This window comes from Colius striatus, chromosome 5 (genome assembly GCF_028858725.1).
Source record: "Colius striatus isolate bColStr4 chromosome 5, bColStr4.1.hap1, whole genome shotgun sequence".
NCBI classification, from domain to species: domain Eukaryota; kingdom Metazoa; phylum Chordata; class Aves; order Coliiformes; family Coliidae; genus Colius; species Colius striatus.
Window position 1 is genome coordinate 9,870,459 of NC_084763.1, and position 10,696 is coordinate 9,881,154.

Genomic DNA, 10,696 nt, shown 5'->3' on the forward strand with positions numbered 1-10,696 from the left:
ATGACCTAATTGCAATTTGACTGCAAGTCAGTTGTTACTAATAGGCAAAAGGCTTAGCAGCATCAAGAGCAGGAAGAAATGTGACATATTAACAATTGCCAGTACGAGAACTCTGGTTCCAGAAATGTGTCTGGGCAGAGAAGCTGGTTTGGGGTTTTTTCATTTTAATTAGCTCATTGCAACAAAGATGACATGCTAGGTATAAGACAAGGAAAGCTGAATGATCAGAAGGTGAAAAGCCTTCATCACCCTAGATGTTCTGTATAAAGATACAGTTTACTACTCCTAAATGCACATGTAGACAGATTGCAAATATCTGATGTCATACATGATTATGAAGGAAGGAAATACATACTAAATTGGGATATGTCTGTCAATAAGTAGTTCTTTTACCATTTCTGCAAGGTTGAAACTTTTAGAGTACGCAGAGGCTTGTGGAGGAAGGGTGTTGATTGGGGAGGGGTGGGGTTTTTCTGGGGTGGAGTTCTGGTTTGTTTTACCAAATTCAGCATTTATCATAATATTAAAGAAATGTTCTTCATTCAGAAGAAACATGTGGTGTGGCAGCGTGTGGGTTTTCTCTAAAGCGTGCAGTAAAATACACAATGGAAAACAATGGATGGGCTAGGGAGCAGGAATTAATGTAGGGCCTTGTTATACTGTAGTACTCAGTTGACACATACACTATTCTCAACAAAACAACGGGTGTCTAAAATCAGCCTGTCTTCTCTATCTGTGTTGAAACTTGAAGAGCATATTGATGGCACAAAGAACTAGTTTTAAGATTCACCATCTCCTGGTGACATATTGGAACCATAAGGTGATCCCAAATGTCCTCTTCTCTCTCCCTTATTTCCTACAAATACAATTATCTTTTCTGTGCCACCTTATTAAATAATGTGATATGGGGAAAGACATTTACAACAGATATTCAAAGCAAACAGAACTGCATGCAGTCATCAGGTAATACAATAGAGACTATATTCTGTTTCTTTTTACTCTTAACTTGCCCTCCTGTTCTGAACATGTCTTGGTGTCACCTCAAACTTTTATAGTTTTTATATAGTTTCCCATCTGATGCATAGCAAGTATTACCTAGTAAATTTTCCACTGTAAGTATATTTCTGTCTTTGTTCTTATTCTTCACAGATGCCAGAATTTCAGAAGAAGACTGTCCATATTAAGGATCCAGGGAGAGTAGAGGAGATTATTTGTGGCCTCATCAAAGGTGGAGCTGCCAAACTTCAGGTCAGGATAGTAGAAGATGTAATTAGTTTGGAATTAAAGCAATCTTGTGATTGTTGCTCTGTGCCAAAAAAAAATTTGAGATATATATATAAAACAGAAGTTAGCCTTCAAGAAATCTCCAAAGCTTAAACATCTGTTAACTCTTTCAGTAGCCCTTTTTGATTCAAGTGTAATTCAGACAGACACCAATTAAGTAAATTATATAAACGTGTAAGCCCGGTCATTTCAGGAAAAATTCTGACCAAAGGAATTAGAAAAACAGTTTTCTTAGGAAAAAAGTTACTCTTATTATTCTTGCCTATATTACAGTAGTTCAGTAGAGTAAGGATATTTCTGTGACACATCTGCTACTCAGCTGCAACTGTTGTTGATCATTCAGAATTTCTAGGCATCTTTCTTTTGTCCCTCCGTGTTGTAAGACAGTTTTGCTTTTTCTTTCCTTAAATAGATTATTACAGATTTTGATATGACATTAAGTAGATTTTCCTACAATGGAAAAAGATGTCCAACTTGTCATAGTGAGTACTTTTTTTTTAATTACAGATTGGTTTGTTCACTCCTTTTAGTTTTTCCTAGATTTTCATTTTCTCTCCAGTTTATTCCCTAATTATGTGAGGTTATATAATGAATTGTTACCTAACCTCTACACCCTAATGAAGCAGCATTCTAATGACTGTCTATATGTGGTTTTATGTATATATATTTTAATTAAAATCAGATTAAGTTGTCATTCACAATTAAAACATTAAGTTCTGAACTACAGCATGTTAGTGGCTAGATATGTTAGGGCTGACTTACTTTAAGAGCCCATAATAGTCCTGATGCCTGCAAGAACCATACAGTAAACTCCTCAGAATGCTTGACAGTTTTATCCTGTAGCTTTTTAGAGCAAAAAAAGAGAACCCAATTACTAAGGAAAGGGAAATCCTAAAACACATAGGGTGCCTCATGATGATTTCAGAAACAGTTACATCTCAAGAAACAGATAAGAGAGCTTGTAATCGACTTTTTACTTCAGAGATGAGGGGAAGGACATCTTCATGCTTAGGAAGAACAGTGTGCCTTTTACTAGTTACTGGCAAGAAAAGTTCTGAGGAAAGACAATGGTATGTCATCAAATACTGTCATCCATGCCATTTGCATGTTGTAGAGCAAAGTAAAGAAATATACCATCTTGTTTAACACTTTTCCTTCAACCTTCCCCAGACATCATTGATAACTCTAAGATCATCACAGAGGAATGTCGGAAAAAGGTAAACAGAAAACCTACTACCTGTTGGTTTGTTGTACAGACACTGTTGCTACTCCTTGGCTGTACTGTGCATTGAATTACACAGCACGACAACATGAGAGATACTTTTAAGTCCTTAAAGCTCCATGAGCTTTCTCACTGCTTGCAAGACACCCCATCACTAATAGAAGTGAACAGAAATACTTGTGTTCTTGATAGTAGCATGTAGTGCAGTTTCACGTCATCCGCTTTTCTTTCTTAGATCTATTTACAGGCTCTTTCTTCAAAGAGCATTTCAGATTCCATTTTATCTAACTAATGTAAATAGAATGAAGAGGGTGATTTTGATTGGTTAGATCAGATACCAAGTATCATTTTATAAAAATGCACTAAACAGATGGTGGTTTTTTCCTTTCAGTTATTGCAGCTGAAAGAAACCTATTATGCTATTGAAATTGATCCAGCTCTCACTATTGAAGAAAAATATCCGTATATGGTAGAATGGTAAGAGACACCTTCCATCTTCAAATTGTACTAAGATTAGATTTAGTAAGTTTTTAAAAGCAAATTAATGGCAGTACTTAGCTTTTAGCTAATGCATTAGTTGAATTCATCTCTTGGAGTGTTGTGCAACAACCGGTTTTGCTTTGCTGATAACTTGAATGAGGAAGAGCAAGCCCCATAGGATGCTTTTTGTCATCAGATTTAATGAAAGGTGAATCTTCATAAGTCAGTTTTGACCCATTTTGTATTTATATTCTAGGTACAATAAATCTCATGCACTACTCATTGAACAAGGCTTACAAAAGGATAAGTTTGCAGAAATTGTGAGAGAATCTGATGTTATGCTGAAGTAAGTTCCTGTTGATTTGAATAATATAGTTTTGGAGCATTTTCTTTAGGTTCTTACTGGGTGTTAGGGGGAATAGAGGGGGAGAAAAGGTGGGAAAAAAAAACCACACAAAATGCCCACATTGCTTAGAAGTGACACCTTAGTCTTGAAACACAGTGAGTCCTTTATGTTCCCACTGAATTTGTATCCTTAGTTTTGATTGGGTGCTGAAAGCTAAAAAATTTTCAGAAAAGAGCAACACTGAATATTTTCGGGATTTAAAAGCAAAATTGGTTTATGGCAATAACCCTAGAGAAAAGAGGGAAGGTTGAAATATGTATAGCCTGATAGTAGCTAGAGAGAGTTCTACTAGTTGTTCATTTTTCCTGGAAAGCTGGAGAAGGTGGAAGTACTTTTAAATCTTTAAAACATTATTAGATGTTTTGGAAGAAGAAATTAGCCAGACCAAGACCAAACAGCCCCATGCAGCAGCTTCTCATTAAAACTATGTGCCTTGTGTTAGGCTGATGTATCTTGCCAACCTAAAAAGGGGAGGTAAAAGAAATAAAGTGCTCAGGGAAAATGTAACTTCCTTTTCGAAAGATGATGTGAATGTCTTCTAGAACTCTTGACCTTTCTTGGCTTGCTTTACCTGAGATTCAATTTCTGTTTCCATCCTGTGTTGCAGAGAAGGATATGAGAACTTCTTTGATAAGCTCAGTGAACATAATATTCCTGTGTTCATATTTTCTGCTGGGATTGGGGACATTCTTGAGGAAGTTATCCACCAGGCTGGGGTCTACCATTCTAATGTCAAAGTGGTTTCCAATTTCATGGATTTTGATGAAAACGTACGTATGAAATAACACATTCCTATCAAACCTGTTTGTGTGTTTAGTAGCTATTTATACACACTCTAAGGTGAAAACATAGTGCAACAGATGTAGCCATTTTCCCTGCCAATGCTCAACACTCTCCTAGGCAAAAAAAAACACAAGCAGAGGGCAACAGTTAAACACTGTTACAGTGGTGTGACCAAGATAACAACTATTTCCTTCCACAACAGCCTCCCCCTCAGGCCAGCCTGCAAGCTGGGATGATCACTGGCTGTCTACTCTGAACACTGCTATTACACTCCTCATGTTATTTAACAGCAATTTATCTCATTCATCATTAGAGATGACACAGTTAAACGCAGTTCAGCAGTAATGTCACCCATTCTGTCCTGTATGACACTAGAACTAACTTCAGTGGGGTTTTTTTTTTTACAGGGAATATTAAAAGGATTTAAAGGAGAATTGATTCATGTTTACAACAAACATGACGGTGCCTTGAAGAATACAGAGTACTTCAAGCAACTAAAAGACAACAGTAATATCATACTGCTGGGTGATTCTCAAGGAGATTTGAGTATGGCAGATGGAGTAGCAAATGTTGAGCACATTCTGAAGATTGGCTATCTTAATGATAAAGTAAGTGGCCTTACATAACCGTGTAAACGTTACAAGGGAAACGTGAGTTAAAAACACATTTATTACAATAAGCTTCAGACATCAAAGTGCTTGCTTTGAGATTTCAGATATTTTCCATGGTTTTCTTGCTTTGATTACTTTTTCTAACCCATAAGCTACAAACCCCACAGATGTAAATGGCTGTGTTTTTTGTACTGAACAACTTCTAAAAAAGTATTCTGTTAAGAAGGAAAATTTGGAGGCTAGAAAAATTAATTTCCTTAAATTCCAGTGGCTCCTCCCTCTTCTTTCAATACTGGATTGATAACAGAGCAAAATTATGATGTTCCAAGTAAGAAACTTAGGCAGTCTCTCCTATTTTGGGGAGGTTTTTTGAGGCAACACAGAACTGATGGTTTGCTTAGTCATAATGCACATCCATTTGCATTCAGGAGAGAAAACTTCGAGTTTTTCTTTCTCTCTACCTTTTTGAAAGCCGAGGAAGTAGTTTTTCTTCCAGTATCTTTGTGTGTGAGATCCTGGAATAAATATGAGGTCTCACATCCTGGCATGGGCACACAGTTGAGTCAGGCCTGGGCAATGCCTCAATGACTAAAAGGCTTTCAGCAATTCATTCTGTAACCAAGTGGCTCTTTGTCTTTATCCCTCTGCTATTAGGTAGATGAGCTTTTGGAAAAATATATGGACTCTTACGATATTGTTTTGGTGAAGGATGAATCCCTGGAAGTTCCCAACTCCATCCTACAGAAAATCCTGTAAATTGCTGGCTCAAGTCACTCCATTCCTTCCAGAAGGCAAGTGGACAGAAGAGCAGATGTGTGCTATCTTAGATGTCTTCATTACTCATTTACAGAACTTTTTAATTTAATTTAAAACTTTTATCCTGGTTTTGGTATTTTGAAATATATAGGACATATCTGTGGTCAACTAGAAGCTCCGTTTACTGCTCTTAACACTGTTCTTACTTATTGTCTCACACTCCTCTTATAACATGATTTAAATCGGATTTATAGATGTGATAAACTGCTGCTGCTGGGATGCTGTGGTTCACTGTCTTTTAAACAGGCATTTCAGAGGAGCATTTTCAAAAATGTGGCTGTTTTGTAAAACTGAAGATGTAAACGTTCTGTGAACAAGCAGCATGCACCTTTGTGTTGCCTTTTCTTCTTTGAAAGAAGATACTTCAGTCTCAGCTGAAGATCTTACTCACCTGCTACGTACAGACTTTGACAGAAGTTTTTCATACGTATATTTTTCTTCAGTAAAAAATGCTTTATTCACCCAATTTGGGCAAAGTGTTTCTTCTTAATACATTTTTGTATCATTACAAAACATTCCATATCCTTACTGTTTCTTTATCCTCTGTAGAATGGGAAGAGTGTTTTAAGTTAGTGTACATGAGGTAGTTTCTCATCTTTGTGACAACAGATGGTTTCACAAGTTCATGGTACACAGCCAGAACTTTGGCCCCTTTTCAGAGCTTATTTTCTGTGCTACTCCCCTTCTAGCCTTCTGTTTCCTGTCAAAGCTAGCATGGCTCCTCCAAAATAATTTCTCTTGGAATCCTCAGTGAGCTGCTCTACACACAGAAAATCAAAATAAAGCCAGATCTTAATCTTGGATTTTAAAAGATGACTTGGCCATCTTGCCAAACCAAGTTTTCCTGCTACCAGCCCCGTGCCTCAGTCGCACTCAGGCAACACCGCTCCAGACTGACTTTAAGTCACCTCCCACCTTCTGCAAGTTGTAAGCAAGCTATAAGTATCAGTAGAACATCTGGCTCTTCTAGCTTCATCATGCATGTCCCGTGTCTAAACACCTACTCAATCTTCTTAGAATTATAGAATAGTTTGGGTTGGAAGTGACCTTCAGAGGTCATCTGGTCCAATCCCCTACCATAAGCAGGGACACTTTCAACTAGATCAGGGTGCTCAGAGCCACATCATCTGACCTTGCATGTTTCCAGGGATGGGGCATTCACAACCTCTCTGGGCAGCCTGGGCCAGTGTTTTATCACTCTTCTTCAGAAATGATCTCTCCTGTACTGAAGCCATGACACTACCTCTCAGCATCAGTTACAGAATGATGCAGCTCAGTCTAGCTGCAACTTTGGAATGTTTCTCTGGTGCCTTGCAGGAGAAGTTAAGGACGGTGGCATGACCCTGGTCCTAATGGATCTGTACTCTGTTCATTAATAAAATAGAAGCAATCACACAACTTCACCAAGGCACAACACAGTCATTCTTCCCCTTTCTTTTATACACAGCAGGAACTGTGCCATCCTCCCTTCCCTGAGGAAATGGAAGGAAAATCTGAGAGAGTCTGAATCCACATTGTCTCCCACCAACAAGTAATACACATCTCAGGAGATGGCCTCGTTCCCTCCAACCTGTGGTCTATCATCTACATTCTGACTTGGTAGCAACAGTCACGTCTTTTTCCCAAATAGGCAATGTCTGTTACCACACCTGCTGGAACTCATCCAGGAAGGCAGGATGGGGAGCTTCTTTACCCCACCTCTGCAGTCAAATGAAATTGCATCATCCCTGTATTTGAGATGCAGAGCCCGAGGTAGCATGAACATCCTTCATAGCCACATCGCACGCTGTGCTGGCTGGGAACCTTTCTAAAACCCCAGCATGTGCCTTCATGGGTGAAGCCTGGCTGAGGGACGATTTCCTCCTTGTACACGGGCTACAGTCACGTAGTTCCCTTCTTGCACCAGGGCAGCCAGATCTCCAGGGGCCATCTGTTTGAGCAGAAAACCACTTAAACTGCAGGCTAACCGAGGAGAGGACAGTCCCTTGGCTGCAATCCCTTGGAGAGCCGAGAGCCTTGGCAGTGCCCAACATGGGAGAAGACACGAGCAGCAGCCACCACAGCCCTGGCTGCCAAGAGCCTGTCAGGCCAAAGCCAAGACAGGGGGAGCTTGGCAGCAGCAGGGAGAGCTGCCGTTGGCCCTCTCTGTGTCCCACAGGCACACAAACCCAGTGGGAGCGGGTGCGGGAGCAGCGGGACATGAAGAGGAGCAGTAGCCACAGGGCTGAGGTGGGGAGCAGCCATAGGGCGAGTGGCTGCCTGGGGAAGGATCAAAGGCTGGGCACAGCAGACCCCTGTGGAGCAGCAGGGATGGAACAGCTTTGTACCAGATGTCACAGGTGGGAGTGTATTAGAGCACAACCACCACAGTGGGAGCTGACAAACTCACGGGCAGCCCGAACACCCAGCCAGGAGGGACAGGAGGGATGTTCCCCAATGTACACTTCCTCCCTTTCCTCTCCTGCTGGGCTGTGCCACTGAGCCAACCTCCACACCCGGTCCCTGGGGCCCCTCTCCCTGACCCCTACTGGCCTTGGGCAGGGTGCTCTTACTGCCAAACTGTATGGGAGGGAGCAGCCTCCAAGTTGGCACCTTCTGCCACCACTGTGGTTTCAGGGTGATCAGAATAATGTCTCGTGACAACATCAACACACTGGGCATGGCAGGGCCCAGGGGAACACTGCAGCCTTACCAGGGCAGGTCAGCAGATGCAGTCTCTTTAATGGTCTGTACTTGGGGTTTGAGGCACCTACAGAATTTACACCAGCTGAGCCAACGTCAGGGTTTTAGCAGGAGTTAGTTAAGGGTTGGTGGTTCTTGGGCTTTGGTCTTCTCTGTTTTTTTTTAAACAAGCAATCTTACTGGTTATTTTGGTGTAGCTGCTAAATAGAAATTCAAAAGGCCTTCTGGAAAACAGCAAGGTGTCTGGATGCTCTGCTTACTCAACCAGTCCACCCTTGCAAGGGGCTAATTACCCAAAGTTTATGCTAGGACAAAATTTTCTCTTTACAGACTGCCTATCTTTGGAGTAACAGATAAAATTTAGCATATGTGAAGAGTGGCTGACAACTACAGCACCCCAGCAGGAGATATATCAGCAACACGCTCTGTGGCACAGGATCATTCTGGCCACCAGCATAGTGGGTGTCCCTGGCCATCCCAGAACCAGTAAAGAGAAGGAGGCAATCCTGCTCTCTGTTTAGTGTGTCTTAGAGACAGCAGTGTCCCACAGTCTCAAACCAGTTTGTCTCAGGATTGCATGCAAACTCATTGATCCTCCCTCTAGCATTTCTCCTCAGCCTCACCCAGCCCTACAGGAAGTAAAGCATTGCTCCTTCAGTGGGATGAGCACCTCATCACTCAGCCCACCTCCAGCTGAAAAACAAACAAAAAAACCCAGCCAAAACCATACAGAAAAGCAGATGCAGAGCACTGTGGAAAAGGATTAGGCACCATCTTTACAAGCAGTTACCAAACCACATCTCCAGCTACACCTTAATCCAAGGTACTGAAATAAGTATCAGCTGCCTAGAGCCCCAGTGTATTCAGAAATTATTGCAGAATGGTTTCCCAACCACATGGGCACTTAAAACTCTGCCTTGACAGAGGATTTCAGATCAACCATCTCTCAAGCATTAGGTAAGGAAGGTTTTCCAATCCACCCTCAAGCTGATGGACCAAACCTTCTGTCCACACTGGCAATCACTTAAAGAGAAGGATTCTTACCTTTCCAGTGCAGGCAGGGAAGTTCAGAGCTCCAGCACACTCTTTTCCTTTTATCACTATCCTGTCAGGTTCTGCACTAAGGGGCTGCCAGAGCCATGAACCTTTGCTAGGATGTAAGAGCAACTCAGACACCTTGCAGTCATCTCTTAGAACCCAGTTCCTGTTCAAACAGCATCTGCATGCCAAATAATTTACTGCTTGCAGAGCCACACGTATAGCTTTCTAAAAAAAGCAGTCACTGACATGAGCAAGCTGAACCAGGAGGTTTGATTTTAAAATCCCACACAGTGCTGTACAGCTTACCAATACCCTTTCATCATCTCATATCTTACCATCAGCCCTAACTCTTGCTTCTGGGATCATTAAGGGAGAACATAAGATGCACTTTTAGATACCCTCCCCTTTTTCAAAATCCCATCTTTTTGTCACTAGTCTTTTGGCTACAAATAAGAATCGATTCTGTCACTTGTTTCTGCAAAGCCTGGAACAAAATTAACTGTATAGAATAACACCACAGCTACAGGAAAAACCACTCTTCTCCAGCAATGCTTAGTCTCCTAATTGCTATTCAGACTCTACATTCAGTCTTAGGAACAAGATACAATTCACAGTATGTCTAACTCAAATTTCTAACCAGAGACATTTTGCATCCCTAAAAGTCTGTTCCATTTATGATTCAGTTTGGAAAGAAAGGTATCATACTTTTCCCAGACCATTTTCCTATAGCCAAAAGAGTATATCTAAAGTTTAAAGCAAGGAATAAGCAGCAAAGTTGAGTGAATTTGTTACTGATTTTTTTTCCCTCTACTCAACAATATCTGTTCTGTCTGTGGCACATGTCCAAAGTCAAGTGTTTGGGACTTTTATTTAGCTAAAACAATTTCTTCCAAGTGGGTGTTGCAGCCAGCTCAAATGTCTTACTATCAAATACCCACTAACAGTCTTGAACCCAGTCAAAAACTTGCAGCAAGTACTAGCTAAATGTACCACTTTGAAGCCTAAAGGGAAGTCCAAACATTATTTTCACAAAGAAAAAAAAAACCTATACTTGAGTTCAACAACTATAAAATCTGACTTAAGTATAATGTCTGAATATAGGTGGAACAGGCAGAGTTATACAGCTGAAAGTATCACTGGCAAATTAAGACAGAAAAAATCCCACAGGAAAAAATACTTACAAGTACCTGGATTTTTCTGGGCACACAGCTGCATTCCCTTTCTTCTCCATGGAGCCTCTGCCAACCCAACAGGTACTCACCAACCCTGAAGCCTCTGCCAACCCAGCAGGTAGTCACCAACCCCACCTGCAGGCAGCTTCCCTTCATCCTCCAGCTGCTTGATAGGAGCCAGCTGCCTCCTCTGAGAACA

At 41.1% G+C, this 10,696-nt stretch overlaps 1 protein-coding gene across 11 annotated transcripts in view; it reads left to right on the forward strand.

Annotated features, from left to right (window-relative positions):
* The window catches only part of NT5C3A (5'-nucleotidase, cytosolic IIIA), a 28,789-nt gene extending 21,651 nt beyond the window's left edge, over window positions 1-7,138 (forward strand). For 9 of the 11 annotated variants that reach the window (XM_061997469.1, XM_010210931.2, XM_061997468.1 and 6 more), the window contains 8 exons: window positions 1,150-1,248; window positions 1,697-1,766; window positions 2,455-2,501; window positions 2,898-2,983; window positions 3,243-3,332; window positions 4,000-4,162; window positions 4,583-4,783; window positions 5,441-6,068. In XM_061997469.1, the coding sequence (XP_061853453.1) occupies window positions 1,150-1,248; window positions 1,697-1,766; window positions 2,455-2,501; window positions 2,898-2,983; window positions 3,243-3,332; window positions 4,000-4,162; window positions 4,583-4,783; window positions 5,441-5,542 (858 nt within the window). In that variant the 3' untranslated portion in view covers window positions 5,543-6,068. Of the gene's footprint in view, window positions 1-1,149; window positions 1,249-1,696; window positions 1,767-2,454; window positions 2,502-2,897; window positions 2,984-3,242; window positions 3,333-3,999; window positions 4,163-4,582; window positions 4,784-5,440; window positions 6,069-7,049 lie in introns of those variants that run through there. The other 2 variants (XM_061997462.1, XM_061997461.1) reach the window with 2 other exon arrangements.
* Window positions 7,139-10,696: the final 3,558 nt, after the last annotated feature.